The 18,736-nt window shown below is 36.3% G+C and overlaps 2 protein-coding genes across 2 annotated transcripts in view; both read right to left on the reverse strand.

Annotated features, from left to right (window-relative positions):
* LOC105982587 (tetratricopeptide repeat protein 6-like) overlaps positions 1–16,065 on the reverse strand; it is a 48,489-nt gene extending 32,424 nt beyond the window's left edge. Inside the window, exons 1-5 of the mRNA XM_013012235.1 lie at positions 16,008–16,065; positions 15,519–15,679; positions 11,877–12,011; positions 10,889–11,038; positions 9,212–9,352 (exon numbers count right to left, since the gene is read on the reverse strand). Coding sequence (XP_012867689.1) covers positions 9,212–9,352; positions 10,889–11,038; positions 11,877–12,011; positions 15,519–15,679; positions 16,008–16,065 — 645 coding nt within the window. The remainder of the gene's footprint in view (positions 1–9,211; positions 9,353–10,888; positions 11,039–11,876; positions 12,012–15,518; positions 15,680–16,007) is intronic.
* Positions 16,066–17,153: 1,088 nt separating this feature from the next.
* LOC105982588 overlaps positions 17,154–18,736 on the reverse strand; it is a 116,900-nt gene continuing 115,317 nt past the window's right edge. The window contains exon 16 of the mRNA XM_013012236.1: positions 17,154–17,285. Coding sequence (XP_012867690.1) covers positions 17,154–17,285 — 132 coding nt within the window. The remainder of the gene's footprint in view (positions 17,286–18,736) is intronic.

The raw sequence follows: 18,736 nt of genomic DNA on the forward strand, positions 1-18,736 counted from the left end.
CCCCCCCCCAAAAAAAGAAAAACTTAAAACTTCCAGAGCTTCCCTATGACCCAGCAATTCCACTCCTGGGCATTTATCCATAGACCACAAACAAGTCCACTACCAGACAACCATGTTCATTGCAGCATTGTTTACCATAGCCAAGATACGGAATCAGTACAGACAAATGAATCAAGAGAATGTGGCATATACACACAATGGAATTCTACTCATCCATCAGAAAGAATGATATTGTGCCATTTGTAAAGAAATGAAAAGACTTAGAAAAACTTACATTAGGCAAAATAAGCCAGACCCAAGAAAACATAGGCTGCATGTTTTCCCTCATTTGTGGTAACTAGAATATGCCTATAAATCTATAAGCAAACACACTAGATGGTAGACAACAAAAAATACACTGGGACATGATAAATTGTACAGGTTTCTAAACATTCACAATTAGACCCCAAGAAGATATTCTTAGGAAAGGATCACAAAGGCATGTGTGCATATGATCATATAAAATAATATTTATCTAAATGAACTCCAAGAAATGGAAACAAGAGAGCTTTTTTTATCTGTTGACATTTTGTTTTCTTTACCTTTTGTCTTGTTACTAAGTTCATCTATGAAGGGATAGGGGGCACTGATATGGTGGGACAAAAGTGAATAAATGCAGCAGTGATACGCATTAGACACTATGTTGAAAATGAACTATATAACTTGTGGGTGGAAATAGGAGGGAAACACTAGGAGAGAGCAATGGAAGAGGTGACACTGTCCCAAAAGAAATGTACTCATTACCTGATTTATGTAAATGTAACCCTTCTGTGCATCCTTTATAATAAAAATATATTTTATAAAGAAAATATAGCATAATATCTTAATGATCTCAACATAGAAAAGTTCATAATATGGTTCAAAGTCCTGACCATAAAACTAAGAATAAATATATTTAACAACATAAAAATTAAGACTCCAGATACCAGTGGCACACACCTTTAATGCTAGTTACTCAGGAGGATGAGATCTGAAAATCATGGTTCAGAGCCAGCCCAGATAGGTTTAAGTCTGTGAGATTTTATCTCCAATTAAGCAAGAAAAACTCCAGAAGTAAAGCTATGGCTCAAGTGGTAGAAGATTAGCCTTGAGCACAGAAGCTCAGAGACAGTACCCAGGCTGTGAGTTCAAGCACTAAAAACCATCATACATGAAGAAAAAAAGCATATACCAAAGACACAAGACAATAAAAAGATAAGCCACAAATGATGAGAAGGTATATGGGTGCACAAGCAAGCATTAGTAAACAGAATTTCTTAAATGCCAAAAATCAAGAAGTACAAGACAAATATAGATGTGTATAGACAGAACTGGAAACACAAGTGACTGATAAACTGATAAAAATTAAAAGATGCTCATCCTGATACTCAAACAGAGAAAGAAGATCTACGAAGAAAGCGAAACTCATTTTTAATCAGATAAGAGTCTGCTAATTCCACTTATCATAGAGGATGGAGAAACCCTTATATGCTGGCAGAGGGGAGAGGAAGTTCTAACAAACCTAAGGAAAAATATGTCCTATCTACATACGAGCAATTCCACTCCAGGAATATATCCTTAAAAAATGATGATACTCATTAATAAAAGATATGGAACAGAATATTTGGAGCAGTTGCTGTCTTAAGAAGAAGAAATGAAATAACCTGAGTGTTAGTTAATAAAAAAACAAATAAATAGTATAATAGGTTTTTGTTGTTGTTGTTGTTTGGGGGGGGTTGCCAGTCACCGGGGGCCTGAACTTTGGGCCTGGGCGCTGTCCCTCAGCTCTTCAGCTCAAGGCTAATGCTCTACCACTTGAGCCACAGTGCCACGTCTGGCTTTTTCTGCTTATGTGGTGCTGAGGAATCAAACCCAGAGCTTCATGCATGCAAGGCAAGCACTCTACCACTGAGCCAACTTCCCAGCCCCTCCATGAGACTCTTATCTCCAATTAGCCAACAAAAAGCTAAAGTAGAGATGTGGCTCAAGTGAGTACCAGCCCTGAACAACAAGGCCAAGTGAGACTGCAAAATCCTGAGTTCAAGCCTTAGTATAAGCACAAAGAACAAAAACTAAACAAAAATGTATTCTTGTCAGGCACTAGTGGCTCAGGCCTGCAATCCTAGCTGTTCAGGAGGCTAACATCTGAGGATCATGGTCCAAGGCCAGACTGGGCAGCTCCAATTAACCACCAGAAAACCACTGTGGTTCAATGTGGTAGAACACTAATCTTGAGTGGGGAAAAAAAAAACTCAGAAATAGTACCCAGGCTCCAAGTTCAAGCCCCACAACTGACAACAACAGCAACAAAAAATGTATTCTTCTTTTGTGGGAAAGGATTTTCTTTGGTGCATTGTGAAAAAGGTATCTTGTGTAGTTCGTCCTTTCATAGCACAGTAATTCTATCACATAATTGAGTCTCTAGTTAGCACCCAGAGAATCCACCAGTTCTCAATTTTAGTAAACCAGGCAGGGAGGGCCTACCTTGCCGTAGTACTTCAGAACTCCTCTGTAGAGGTAGGCCCGCACGCCCTGAGGGTAAATCCTGATGGCCTCATTACAATTCAAAATTGCCTTGGCATACCTTCCCTGAGAACCGTAGAAGGCTACTCGGCTTAAATATGCCTTATCAGGGAAAGAAAAGAGGAAGGCAGAAAGACGTGTGTTGGTAAAATCATCAGTTTTGCCAAAATATATAAAATTTTAAATCAATCTATATCTATCAAAATGAACTTAAAAGTGTGTTCTTCACTATCATTTGAAAATATTCCATATGAAATAACAGTGCATCAGTCACCATAATAAGGGTGGATTTATAATGCCTATCAAGATCCAATAATTAGTAACATTTGCCTGCCCTGTTTGTTTTAACTATTTTTTTTTCCCTGAACTATTGGGAAATAAGTTGTAGATATTGTGGTCCTTTACCCTGTGTCCTACAGTATGTATCTCCTGGGCAAAAACCACATGTCCCTACATAAGCACACTACTATCCAAGATTATAGCCATTTCCTAAAACCATCTCAGATGTAGTTACCTCAAATGTCAGACTTTTTTATTGTTATTGTAAAGGTGATGTACAGAGGGATTACAGTTACGTAAGTCAGGTAAGGAGTACGATTCTTTTTGAACAGTGTCATCTGTTCCCTCATTTCCTCCATTTTTTCCCTCCCAATCCCCTCCCCCCCCTCCCCACACACACAAATTATATGTAGTATCACTGCTGCCTTAGTTCACCCTTTGTCCCACCATTTCTGGGTTCTCTCTTACCCTCTCTAAAACAAATAAATTTACATACAAGACAAAAGGTACAGAAAACAAAAATAGCAACAAAGGATAGAAAAAGTAAAATATTTAAAAAAAACTCATTTCCATTTCTTGGAGCTCATTTCAATAAACATCATTTTATATGATCATATGTATATGGCTATTGAGCTTTTATGACCCTCTCCTAAGAATATCTTCCTTTGGTCTCACCATGTGAATATCTAGAGTCCTGTATAATTTATCACATCCAAGTGTACCATTTGTAAGGAAAAGGAAAGATTTGGAAAAAATTATATTAAGCAAAGTAAGCCAGACCCAAAGAAACATAGACTGGATGGTTTCCCTAGTTTGCTATTAGTAGAATATGCCTATAAATCTACAAGTAAACACACTGGAGTATCACATACTTTTAAAAATGAGTCTCCACCAAATTTCATGTATTTACTTCTGTGTTGTCTCCACAGTCTATTTATCCAATGTGATATCAAAAGCAATAGAAAAAATACTAAAAATATATGCACCAAAAGTATTTCATAGAACAATTGATATACTAGCAATATATGTAAATATTTCATAATGTCAAATCATTTCCAGAAATAATTCCCCATTAGAAATAATACTCTTTGATAGTACTGGAGTATGAACTGACAGCACTATTGTTCTTGCTCAGCTTGCTTGCTTGGCTGGTGTTATACTACCTGAGCCATGTCTTTAATCCTAGAAATAAGACTTATAGTTCAAGGAGAAATACAAACGTTTGGATTATCAAAACACAGTTAGCTGAAAAGTAGGTATAAGTAACAAGCTATTCCCCATGAATGGTATATAAAAGACTTAGTAGTGTTGTGAAAATTAACATACATTTTACATCACTGGTATCATTTATTCAAATACCTGGTAATGTTTGGGGTTGAGGGTAATTGCACGATTAAAATCTATAATTGAGTTATCCTTCTGGAGTTTTATTTTACAAAGTCCTCGTTGATAAAAGGCTTCCGCAAAGTCAGGATTTGTTTTCACAGCCTTTGTAAAAGAATCAAAAGCCTGGAAGAGTATATTGTTAAAAGTATAATCCACTTAGTGAATAGGATATATTGTTTTGAAAGTTTGGTAATCTATCATATATATCTACTATTGAAGGTCTCACTCTGTTTTTGATTTTGGTTCTGGCTTTTTGATCATATAAAACATACTCTCACTGAATTTTGTGGAGCAAACAAAAGTAATGTTTAGAAATGTCAGGTTTCTTATTATAGTTAAAGTTCTCTTTCTTTCTAAATTAACATCTTGAAAAAACATTGTCAGATTTCAATGCTTTGGGGGTATCATTTAATTATAACTCTGGATTTTATTTCCTTAAAGAAGCCACAACCAGCAAGATTCATTTTCCATGATAGACAAGAATTATAGCAGATATATAGTTAGAAAATTTTAGAACAGTAAAATGATAAAAATTTTCCATGAATCTTGTCATCTGTCAAGATGGTTTGAGTTATTAATGAAAATCAAACAATATCCTTATCATTTCCCATTTATTCTATAGCATATTGAAGCACTTGGTTTACTTAAAATTTAGTAAATCCTATCAGTGCAGTGAAAATGTTTTTTCTATAAAAATTTCCTACAGTTAGGTTCTTTTGGTAGAAAACACATACTAATCTTTAAAATGTTGTGCAAAAAGTATCAAATGAAATGTATTGCTTAAATTAAAAACAAAAACATAGAAACTGTAGATGCAGACTGACTATAGGGGGCAGAGCTTTAGTGCACCTTTGGTCCAGTCACTTTTGGTACTGCCTATGTAGTGATCAGAAACAGAACTGAATGAAAGCAGCCAATTTCTAAAAACATAATAATCACTGATTCTAAATACACACAATACCATTTGTAAGTTGCCTTCTTCCATGTAACAAATACCCAGGTGATACAGACAGTCTGCTGAAATATCTACGGCACTTGGATCTTTATCAGAAAGGACAAACATTTCCAATGCCTTCTTAAACATTTTTATAGCTTCCTATAAGGATAAAAAAAAGAGATGAAAGGAATGCCTATTCCCAATATGTTCAAAGGAACACGGGCACACTTTCACTTCAAATTCTTTTTTTGTTGTTGTTGTTTGTTTTTGGTGTGGTCATGATGGTGGTGGTGGTGGTGGTGGTATGTGCGTGTGTGCGCGCGTGCGTGGGTGCGTGTGTGTGTGTGTGTGTGTGTGTGTGTGTGTGTGTGAACTGGGGGCAGGGCGACTGTCCCTGAGATTTTTGTTTCAGGCTAGTAACCACATCAGCCAGAGCTCCACTTTCTGATGCTTAACTGGAGCAAAAATATTGGGGAAAAGGTCTCATGGATCAAGATATATTGTATTCACAAACTGCTTTGTTAAATGACTATTCCCTTGTACAACTACTTAAATATAAATAAAATGGGGCAGGGGGAGGGAATCTCATGGACTTTCCAGCCCAGAACAGCTTCAAACCATGATTCTCAGATCTCAGCCTCTGAATTGCTAAGATTACAGGAGTGACCTACCAGCAATTCACCTGTATTTTCTTAAACTCTTGGAAATGAGTAGAGTAACAAAATACTGTCTTTCTAAAGATGTTAGTACAAGGTTGACAATTTGCATTATTCTAAGTGTACTAAGCCAGGGGCATAAGCTCAAGTGGACTGCATAATCTCACTCATATTTGGAATAGAAGAAAATAGATCTCATAGAAGGTGAACATGGAATGCTGGTTACCAGAGGCTGAGAAAAAGAAGGGGCAGGAGAAAGATGGAGAAAGATTGATCAATACAGTTAAATGCGATCAAGACATTTTGGTGTCCTATTGCACAAAAGCATAACAGTATGGATAATAATGTATTATTTCATTTTTAAAAGCTGGAAAAATTTGAGCATTTTCTCCATAAAGAAATGTCAACATTATGCAATATATACATGAATTAAAATATCTCATGGTACCCCACAATATACCAAATTTTATGGTGTTTTTAATGTAAACTTAAAGATATTATTCAATTTAAAAATCACCTGTTTTATTAAATACTTTTTTATTGTGAGAATACTGTACAGAGAGGTTACAGTTACATAAGCAAGGTAATGAGTACATTTCTTGTCCAGCATTGTTGCCTCCTCCTTCATTTTTCCCCTAATATCCTCTCCCTCCCACCTCCTCAACTACACCCCCCTAAAAATCATCTTACAGTCTTAAATCAAAAAAGAAAAACTTGGAGCTGGGAAGGAGGCTCAGTGGTAGAGCGCTTGCCTTGCATGCATGAGGCCCTGTGTTCGATTCCTCAGCACCACATAAGCAAAAAGAAAAAATCCGGAAGTGGTGCTATGGCTCAAGTGGTAGAGCACTAGCCTTGAGCTGAAGAGCTGCGGGACAGTGCCCAGACCCAAGTTCAGGCCCCACAACCGGACCCCCCCCCCAAAAAAAGAAAAACTTAAAACTTCCAGAGCTTCCCTATGACCCAGCAATTCCACTCCTGGGCATTTATCCATAGACCACAAACAAGTCCACTACCAGACAACCATGTTCATTGCAGCATTGTTTACCATAGCCAAGATACGGAATCAGTACAGACAAATGAATCAAGAGAATGTGGCATATACACACAATGGAATTCTACTCATCCATCAGAAAGAATGATATTGTGCCATTTGTAAAGAAATGAAAAGACTTAGAAAAACTTACATTAGGCAAAATAAGCCAGACCCAAGAAAACATAGGCTGCATGTTTTCCCTCATTTGTGGTAACTAGAATATGCCTATAAATCTATAAGCAAACACACTAGATGGTAGACAACAAAAAATACACTGGGACATGATAAATTGTACAGGTTTCTAAACATTCACAATTAGACCCCAAGAAGATATTCTTAGGAAAGGATCACAAAGGCATGTGTGCATATGATCATATAAAATAATATTTATCTAAATGAACTCCAAGAAATGGAAACAAGAGAGCTTTTTTTATCTGTTGACATTTTGTTTTCTTTACCTTTTGTCTTGTTACTAAGTTCATCTATGAAGGGATAGGGGGCACTGATATGGTGGGACAAAAGTGAATAAATGCAGCAGTGATACGCATTAGACACTATGTTGAAAATGAACTATATAACTTGTGGGTGGAAATAGGAGGGAAACACTAGGAGAGAGCAATGGAAGAGGTGACACTGTCCCAAAAGAAATGTACTCATTACCTGATTTATGTAAATGTAACCCTTCTGTGCATCCTTTATAATAAAAATATATTTTATAAAGAAAATATAGCATAATATCTTAATGATCTCAACATAGAAAAGTTCATAATATGGTTCAAAGTCCTGACCATAAAACTAAGAATAAATATATTTAACAACATAAAAATTAAGACTCCAGATACCAGTGGCACACACCTTTAATGCTAGTTACTCAGGAGGATGAGATCTGAAAATCATGGTTCAGAGCCAGCCCAGATAGGTTTAAGTCTGTGAGATTTTATCTCCAATTAAGCAAGAAAAACTCCAGAAGTAAAGCTATGGCTCAAGTGGTAGAAGATTAGCCTTGAGCACAGAAGCTCAGAGACAGTACCCAGGCTGTGAGTTCAAGCACTAAAAACCATCATACATGAAGAAAAAAAGCATATACCAAAGACACAAGACAATAAAAAGATAAGCCACAAATGATGAGAAGGTATATGGGTGCACAAGCAAGCATTAGTAAACAGAATTTCTTAAATGCCAAAAATCAAGAAGTACAAGACAAATATAGATGTGTATAGACAGAACTGGAAACACAAGTGACTGATAAACTGATAAAAATTAAAAGATGCTCATCCTGATACTCAAACAGAGAAAGAAGATCTACGAAGAAAGCGAAACTCATTTTTAATCAGATAAGAGTCTGCTAATTCCACTTATCATAGAGGATGGAGAAACCCTTATATGCTGGCAGAGGGGAGAGGAAGTTCTAACAAACCTAAGGAAAAATATGTCCTATCTACATACGAGCAATTCCACTCCAGGAATATATCCTTAAAAAATGATGATACTCATTAATAAAAGATATGGAACAGAATATTTGGAGCAGTTGCTGTCTTAAGAAGAAGAAATGAAATAACCTGAGTGTTAGTTAATAAAAAAACAAATAAATAGTATAATAGGTTTTTGTTGTTGTTGTTGTTTGGGGGGGGTTGCCAGTCACCGGGGGCCTGAACTTTGGGCCTGGGCGCTGTCCCTCAGCTCTTCAGCTCAAGGCTAATGCTCTACCACTTGAGCCACAGTGCCACGTCTGGCTTTTTCTGCTTATGTGGTGCTGAGGAATCAAACCCAGAGCTTCATGCATGCAAGGCAAGCACTCTACCACTGAGCCAACTTCCCAGCCCCTCCATGAGACTCTTATCTCCAATTAGCCAACAAAAAGCTAAAGTAGAGATGTGGCTCAAGTGAGTACCAGCCCTGAACAACAAGGCCAAGTGAGACTGCAAAATCCTGAGTTCAAGCCTTAGTATAAGCACAAAGAACAAAAACTAAACAAAAATGTATTCTTGTCAGGCACTAGTGGCTCAGGCCTGCAATCCTAGCTGTTCAGGAGGCTAACATCTGAGGATCATGGTCCAAGGCCAGACTGGGCAGCTCCAATTAACCACCAGAAAACCACTGTGGTTCAATGTGGTAGAACACTAATCTTGAGTGGGGAAAAAAAAAACTCAGAAATAGTACCCAGGCTCCAAGTTCAAGCCCCACAACTGACAACAACAGCAACAAAAAATGTATTCTTCTTTTGTGGGAAAGGATTTTCTTTGGTGCATTGTGAAAAAGGTATCTTGTGTAGTTCGTCCTTTCATAGCACAGTAATTCTATCACATAATTGAGTCTCTAGTTAGCACCCAGAGAATCCACCAGTTCTCAATTTTAGTAAACCAGGCAGGGAGGGCCTACCTTGCCGTAGTACTTCAGAACTCCTCTGTAGAGGTAGGCCCGCACGCCCTGAGGGTAAATCCTGATGGCCTCATTACAATTCAAAATTGCCTTGGCATACCTTCCCTGAGAACCGTAGAAGGCTACTCGGCTTAAATATGCCTTATCAGGGAAAGAAAAGAGGAAGGCAGAAAGACGTGTGTTGGTAAAATCATCAGTTTTGCCAAAATATATAAAATTTTAAATCAATCTATATCTATCAAAATGAACTTAAAAGTGTGTTCTTCACTATCATTTGAAAATATTCCATATGAAATAACAGTGCATCAGTCACCATAATAAGGGTGGATTTATAATGCCTATCAAGATCCAATAATTAGTAACATTTGCCTGCCCTGTTTGTTTTAACTATTTTTTTTTCCCTGAACTATTGGGAAATAAGTTGTAGATATTGTGGTCCTTTACCCTGTGTCCTACAGTATGTATCTCCTGGGCAAAAACCACATGTCCCTACATAAGCACACTACTATCCAAGATTATAGCCATTTCCTAAAACCATCTCAGATGTAGTTACCTCAAATGTCAGACTTTTTTATTGTTATTGTAAAGGTGATGTACAGAGGGATTACAGTTACGTAAGTCAGGTAAGGAGTACGATTCTTTTTGAACAGTGTCATCTGTTCCCTCATTTCCTCCATTTTTTCCCTCCCAATCCCCTCCCCCCCCTCCCCACACACACAAATTATATGTAGTATCACTGCTGCCTTAGTTCACCCTTTGTCCCACCATTTCTGGGTTCTCTCTTACCCTCTCTAAAACAAATAAATTTACATACAAGACAAAAGGTACAGAAAACAAAAATAGCAACAAAGGATAGAAAAAGTAAAATATTTAAAAAAAACTCATTTCCATTTCTTGGAGCTCATTTCAATAAACATCATTTTATATGATCATATGTATATGGCTATTGAGCTTTTATGACCCTCTCCTAAGAATATCTTCCTTTGGTCTCACCATGTGAATATCTAGAGTCCTGTATAATTTATCACATCCAAGTGTACCATTTGTAAGGAAAAGGAAAGATTTGGAAAAAATTATATTAAGCAAAGTAAGCCAGACCCAAAGAAACATAGACTGGATGGTTTCCCTAGTTTGCTATTAGTAGAATATGCCTATAAATCTACAAGTAAACACACTGGAGTATCACATACTTTTAAAAATGAGTCTCCACCAAATTTCATGTATTTACTTCTGTGTTGTCTCCACAGTCTATTTATCCAATGTGATATCAAAAGCAATAGAAAAAATACTAAAAATATATGCACCAAAAGTATTTCATAGAACAATTGATATACTAGCAATATATGTAAATATTTCATAATGTCAAATCATTTCCAGAAATAATTCCCCATTAGAAATAATACTCTTTGATAGTACTGGAGTATGAACTGACAGCACTATTGTTCTTGCTCAGCTTGCTTGCTTGGCTGGTGTTATACTACCTGAGCCATGTCTTTAATCCTAGAAATAAGACTTATAGTTCAAGGAGAAATACAAACGTTTGGATTATCAAAACACAGTTAGCTGAAAAGTAGGTATAAGTAACAAGCTATTCCCCATGAATGGTATATAAAAGACTTAGTAGTGTTGTGAAAATTAACATACATTTTACATCACTGGTATCATTTATTCAAATACCTGGTAATGTTTGGGGTTGAGGGTAATTGCACGATTAAAATCTATAATTGAGTTATCCTTCTGGAGTTTTATTTTACAAAGTCCTCGTTGATAAAAGGCTTCCGCAAAGTCAGGATTTGTTTTCACAGCCTTTGTAAAAGAATCAAAAGCCTGGAAGAGTATATTGTTAAAAGTATAATCCACTTAGTGAATAGGATATATTGTTTTGAAAGTTTGGTAATCTATCATATATATCTACTATTGAAGGTCTCACTCTGTTTTTGATTTTGGTTCTGGCTTTTTGATCATATAAAACATACTCTCACTGAATTTTGTGGAGCAAACAAAAGTAATGTTTAGAAATGTCAGGTTTCTTATTATAGTTAAAGTTCTCTTTCTTTCTAAATTAACATCTTGAAAAAACATTGTCAGATTTCAATGCTTTGGGGGTATCATTTAATTATAACTCTGGATTTTATTTCCTTAAAGAAGCCACAACCAGCAAGATTCATTTTCCATGATAGACAAGAATTATAGCAGATATATAGTTAGAAAATTTTAGAACAGTAAAATGATAAAAATTTTCCATGAATCTTGTCATCTGTCAAGATGGTTTGAGTTATTAATGAAAATCAAACAATATCCTTATCATTTCCCATTTATTCTATAGCATATTGAAGCACTTGGTTTACTTAAAATTTAGTAAATCCTATCAGTGCAGTGAAAATGTTTTTTCTATAAAAATTTCCTACAGTTAGGTTCTTTTGGTAGAAAACACATACTAATCTTTAAAATGTTGTGCAAAAAGTATCAAATGAAATGTATTGCTTAAATTAAAAACAAAAACATAGAAACTGTAGATGCAGACTGACTATAGGGGGCAGAGCTTTAGTGCACCTTTGGTCCAGTCACTTTTGGTACTGCCTATGTAGTGATCAGAAACAGAACTGAATGAAAGCAGCCAATTTCTAAAAACATAATAATCACTGATTCTAAATACACACAATACCATTTGTAAGTTGCCTTCTTCCATGTAACAAATACCCAGGTGATACAGACAGTCTGCTGAAATATCTACGGCACTTGGATCTTTATCAGAAAGGACAAACATTTCCAATGCCTTCTTAAACATTTTTATAGCTTCCTATAAGGATAAAAAAAAGAGATGAAAGGAATGCCTATTCCCAATATGTTCAAAGGAACACGGGCACACTTTCACTTCAAATTCTTTTTTTGTTGTTGTTGTTTGTTTTTGGTGTGGTCATGATGGTGGTGGTGGTGGTGGTGGTATGTGCGTGTGTGCGCGCGTGCGTGGGTGCGTGTGTGTGTGTGTGTGTGTGTGTGTGTGTGTGTGTGAACTGGGGGCAGGGCGACTGTCCCTGAGATTTTTGTTTCAGGCTAGTAACCACATCAGCCAGAGCTCCACTTTCTGATGCTTAACTGGAGCAAAAATATTGGGGAAAAGGTCTCATGGATCAAGATATATTGTATTCACAAACTGCTTTGTTAAATGACTATTCCCTTGTACAACTACTTAAATATAAATAAAATGGGGCAGGGGGAGGGAATCTCATGGACTTTCCAGCCCAGAACAGCTTCAAACCATGATTCTCAGATCTCAGCCTCTGAATTGCTAAGATTACAGGAGTGACCTACCAGCAATTCACCTGTATTTTCTTAAACTCTTGGAAATGAGTAGAGTAACAAAATACTGTCTTTCTAAAGATGTTAGTACAAGGTTGACAATTTGCATTATTCTAAGTGTACTAAGCCAGGGGCATAAGCTCAAGTGGACTGCATAATCTCACTCATATTTGGAATAGAAGAAAATAGATCTCATAGAAGGTGAACATGGAATGCTGGTTACCAGAGGCTGAGAAAAAGAAGGGGCAGGAGAAAGATGGAGAAAGATTGATCAATACAGTTAAATGCGATCAAGACATTTTGGTGTCCTATTGCACAAAAGCATAACAGTATGGATAATAATGTATTATTTCATTTTTAAAAGCTGGAAAAATTTGAGCATTTTCTCCATAAAGAAATGTCAACATTATGCAATATATACATGAATTAAAATATCTCATGGTACCCCACAATATACCAAATTTTATGGTGTTTTTAATGTAAACTTAAAGATATTATTCAATTTAAAAATCACCTGTTTTATTAAATACTTTTTTATTGTGAGAATACTGTACAGAGAGGTTACAGTTACATAAGCAAGGTAATGAGTACATTTCTTGTCCAGCATTGTTGCCTCCTCCTTCATTTTTCCCCTAATATCCTCTCCCTCCCACCTCCTCAACTACACCCCCCTAAAAATCATCTTACAGTCTTAAATCAAAAAAGAAAAACTTGGAGCTGGGAAGGAGGCTCAGTGGTAGAGCGCTTGCCTTGCATGCATGAGGCCCTGTGTTCGATTCCTCAGCACCACATAAGCAAAAAGAAAAAATCCGGAAGTGGTGCTATGGCTCAAGTGGTAGAGCACTAGCCTTGAGCTGAAGAGCTGCGGGACAGTGCCCAGACCCAAGTTCAGGCCCCACAACCGGACCCCCCCCCCAAAAAAAGAAAAACTTAAAACTTCCAGAGCTTCCCTATGACCCAGCAATTCCACTCCTGGGCATTTATCCATAGACCACAAACAAGTCCACTACCAGACAACCATGTTCATTGCAGCATTGTTTACCATAGCCAAGATACGGAATCAGTACAGACAAATGAATCAAGAGAATGTGGCATATACACACAATGGAATTCTACTCATCCATCAGAAAGAATGATATTGTGCCATTTGTAAAGAAATGAAAAGACTTAGAAAAACTTACATTAGGCAAAATAAGCCAGACCCAAGAAAACATAGGCTGCATGTTTTCCCTCATTTGTGGTAACTAGAATATGCCTATAAATCTATAAGCAAACACACTAGATGGTAGACAACAAAAAATACACTGGGACATGATAAATTGTACAGGTTTCTAAACATTCACAATTAGACCCCAAGAAGATATTCTTAGGAAAGGATCACAAAGGCATGTGTGCATATGATCATATAAAATAATATTTATCTAAATGAACTCCAAGAAATGGAAACAAGAGAGCTTTTTTTATCTGTTGACATTTTGTTTTCTTTACCTTTTGTCTTGTTACTAAGTTCATCTATGAAGGGATAGGGGGCACTGATATGGTGGGACAAAAGTGAATAAATGCAGCAGTGATACGCATTAGACACTATGTTGAAAATGAACTATATAACTTGTGGGTGGAAATAGGAGGGAAACACTAGGAGAGAGCAATGGAAGAGGTGACACTGTCCCAAAAGAAATGTACTCATTACCTGATTTATGTAAATGTAACCCTTCTGTGCATCCTTTATAATAAAAATATATTTTATAAAGAAAATATAGCATAATATCTTAATGATCTCAACATAGAAAAGTTCATAATATGGTTCAAAGTCCTGACCATAAAACTAAGAATAAATATATTTAACAACATAAAAATTAAGACTCCAGATACCAGTGGCACACACCTTTAATGCTAGTTACTCAGGAGGATGAGATCTGAAAATCATGGTTCAGAGCCAGCCCAGATAGGTTTAAGTCTGTGAGATTTTATCTCCAATTAAGCAAGAAAAACTCCAGAAGTAAAGCTATGGCTCAAGTGGTAGAAGATTAGCCTTGAGCACAGAAGCTCAGAGACAGTACCCAGGCTGTGAGTTCAAGCACTAAAAACCATCATACATGAAGAAAAAAAGCATATACCAAAGACACAAGACAATAAAAAGATAAGCCACAAATGATGAGAAGGTATATGGGTGCACAAGCAAGCATTAGTAAACAGAATTTCTTAAATGCCAAAAATCAAGAAGTACAAGACAAATATAGATGTGTATAGACAGAACTGGAAACACAAGTGACTGATAAACTGATAAAAATTAAAAGATGCTCATCCTGATACTCAAACAGAGAAAGAAGATCTACGAAGAAAGCGAAACTCATTTTTAATCAGATAAGAGTCTGCTAATTCCACTTATCATAGAGGATGGAGAAACCCTTATATGCTGGCAGAGGGGAGAGGAAGTTCTAACAAACCTAAGGAAAAATATGTCCTATCTACATACGAGCAATTCCACTCCAGGAATATATCCTTAAAAAATGATGATACTCATTAATAAAAGATATGGAACAGAATATTTGGAGCAGTTGCTGTCTTAAGAAGAAGAAATGAAATAACCTGAGTGTTAGTTAATAAAAAAACAAATAAATAGTATAATAGGTTTTTGTTGTTGTTGTTGTTTGGGGGGGGTTGCCAGTCACCGGGGGCCTGAACTTTGGGCCTGGGCGCTGTCCCTCAGCTCTTCAGCTCAAGGCTAATGCTCTACCACTTGAGCCACAGTGCCACGTCTGGCTTTTTCTGCTTATGTGGTGCTGAGGAATCAAACCCAGAGCTTCATGCATGCAAGGCAAGCACTCTACCACTGAGCCATCTTCCCAGCCTCAGTATAATAGGTATGAGTAAAAATAAATAGCACATACATACGTTAAAAGCACCGTGTCATTTTGTGACAATAATATTTAAATGCCATATGCTAAGCACAGCCTATTATTGCTCCATTGCTTGATCTAATAAACAGTAATCATAGACTTTTCACCTTGATTTTCCTAGCCTTCATTTGGGCTTTTGCTAACAAGGAATACATGGTGACTTCTGGTTTATTCCACACAATCCCATTCAAGACCTGAATGGCTTTGTCATGATTTTCACAAAATGAATAAATGAGTGCTTGCTGTATGGGACTCAATTCAATGGCACCTAAGAAAGAAAGAAACTTTATCAGTGCCTTTACCAAGTATTGAGAATTTAGATTAGAATTATTTTAAGAATGTCATAGCATTCCATATCATACTGAAACATATTTACTACCAAAAATATTTTTTGGGCATTCCCATCACAAACCAAAAAAGTAAAACTGTAAGTTTGCAACAAAATCACTATACTATGAATCAGACGATGCACACAAACTTTAGAAACTGTCAAGTGAACTCTTCGTGTTGTTAATACATAGGTATTACAGGGAGTAGAAATTTTTGAAGAAGTATTTATTAAGTTAAAACAATTTTAATCCTTGTGTTATACTTACCTTTGTTCATTTCTGCCACTTGATAAATAGTGAATTTTGCAAGATCATAACACTTCATTGTAAGAAGGTATTGTCCTCTGGAAGAAACAGTAGCTTTTTTATTCTAAGCAGCTACATTTTTTTCTAAAATCAAATGTTTTATAATCAATTGCTTAATATTTTAGGATTATAATGTATTCATATTTGCATATGGAAGCATAAAAAAATCAAAATGATGTTATGGTAAATAATTTAAGAAATGCAATACTGAGAAGAAAATATTCAGACATCTTTTTTGCACCTATCTATGCTTAAATTGTTGTACTTGATTGCTGAGAAATCATTTAAAAGTAAAGTTTATGGAACATTAAATACATTAAAATGTATTTATAGCTGGGTGCTGGTGGCTCATGCCTATAATCCTAGCTACTCAGGAGGCTGAGATCTGAGGAATGTGGTTTAAAGCCAGCCCAGGCAAGAAAGTCTGTGAGACTCTATTTCCAATAAACCACTAGAAAACCAGAAGTGGCACTGTGTCTCAAGTGGTAGAGTGCTAGCCTTTAGCTGAAGAGCTGAGGGACAGCACCCAGGCCCAGAGTTCAAGCCCCACGACAATAAGTAAGTAAGTAAATAAATAAATAAAACGTATTTACGTACAATTCTAAAATGTGACACAAAAGCAAGCCTTTATCAGAAAGCATTCATTCCATTCTATATGTCTAGGTCTATTAATCCTGAGAGATTATATTTTTGGCAGCAAAAACTTGCAAAGGGTCTTTTTTTTAAAAATAGCAACACCTACTAAATTTGTTATTCTATGTATCATTCCTTTTTCTGCTGAATTAGTTGACAGTTGGGTATCCCTGTGGACACAATCACAGCTGACATTGAAAATGTATTTATCTCACTTACTATCATGAGATACTTGATAGATAACTAGCCATCTAGAAAGGCCTCAGAAATGTAACTAACAGTCAGCAGTGGTGTTCTGATGTAAAGATACAGCAAAGGGAAAGGTCCAGTTATCTTATATAATAAATTATCTCAATTTTATCACAAACTGGAGGTATATGTTGGAAGATGGAGTATTTCTTGCAGATTAAGCATAAAATGAAGAGACTGGAATAGTAAGGGAGAGTAAAAGGGAGAATAAACAATCCCAGTAGCTTATGCAGATGCTGTTATCCCCCAAACAATCCGATGCCTACTCTCATACCTTATTATGTAGAACTGGATTCCATCTGGCTGAAGGTGAATAACACGAGATACCTCCCTTACTGCCTTACTCAGGTTATGTAACTGTTAAATGATAAATAGAAACAGGTTCTAATAAAACTAATTTCTTTCTTTCTGATCCTTATCCCTTCCCACATTTCACTATACCTTTTATTTTGCAGAGATATCTAATACAGAGGATTTTCTTTAAAATTATCAAAGCTAATAGGATATAGAGAAATGAAAGCAGAAGAATGATTATATATACACTTACTTAATTATCATTTTACATGAATATAATTATGTTACATATTCTGGTTTGTATGAGCTCTTTTTTCTGGGTTTTTTTTCAGTTTTTCTCACTCAACTATAGTGCCTCTTTCACCAAACTTCAGTTATCTTTAATCAGCCCATATGCAAAAGAAGATAAAGTAAAAGTTAATTCCACTGGGAAAACAAATGGGGACAGGGACCAGGCTCCCGTCTTGATGGAAAAAGTAGGCAAAATAATGATTAAAAGAAAACGTAAGAATGATCTAGCCAGGTCCCAGTGACTCATGCCTGTAAGTCTAGTTATTTAAGAGTATTGAGGGTCAAAGCCAAACAAGGCAGACAAATCCAAGAGACTCGTCTCCCATCAATCAGCAAAAGGCTGAATGTGAGGTGTGGCTCAAATGTTCAAGTGCCAGCCTTGAGTGGAAAAACCTAAGCAAGAGCTAGAGGATCTGAGTTCAAGCTCCAGTACTGGTACATACATACACATACAAACACGGACACACACACAGACATACACACACACACACACACACACACACACACACAGAGAAAAAGCCGGGTGCTGGTGGCTCATGTTTATAATCCTAACTACTGAAGAGGCTGAAATCTGAGGATCACAGTTTAAAGCCAGCCCGGACAGGAAAGTAGTCTGTGAGACTTTTATCTGCAATTAACCACCAGGAAACTGAAAATGGCACTGTGGCTCAAGTGGTAGAGCACTAGCCTTGAGCTGAAGAGCTGAGGGACAGCACTGAAGACCAGAGTTCAAGCCCCACAACTGAAAAAAATTTATATAAAAAGATATATTTAGCATCAATATACAATGAGAAGTAGATGTTCAATAATTGTCACTGAAACATAGTCTGATTACACACAGGTAAAGACAAAACTCTACTACTACCAGAGAAGTACTAAAAAAACTCAGCAAAATTAAACTGGAACAACCAACCACTCTTCTAAATATAATGACATCATGATGATGAAGCAAAATATGAATATATTATTCTCTTTTGTAAAGTTCATATTTATACATGGAAGTAAGTAGTACCTGCAGATATAGTGTAAATTGTCCTGTTCTACCACCTGTCCACATCCATGCATTAAGTAAAAACTAGGTTCACTCTAAATTTATAAACTTTCTCTCCAGGCATCCATAGATTAGATTCTCAGTAGTAGTTAAATCCCCACGAGTAGATGAATGTCATCTCTCATATATACATGAACAGGATTTGATTTATAACTTTTACATGGGATCATAT

Source organism: Dipodomys ordii, unplaced genomic scaffold, assembly GCF_000151885.1.
Source record: "Dipodomys ordii isolate 6190 unplaced genomic scaffold, Dord_2.0 Scaffold16, whole genome shotgun sequence".
Taxonomy (NCBI): Eukaryota; Metazoa; Chordata; class Mammalia; order Rodentia; family Heteromyidae; genus Dipodomys; species Dipodomys ordii.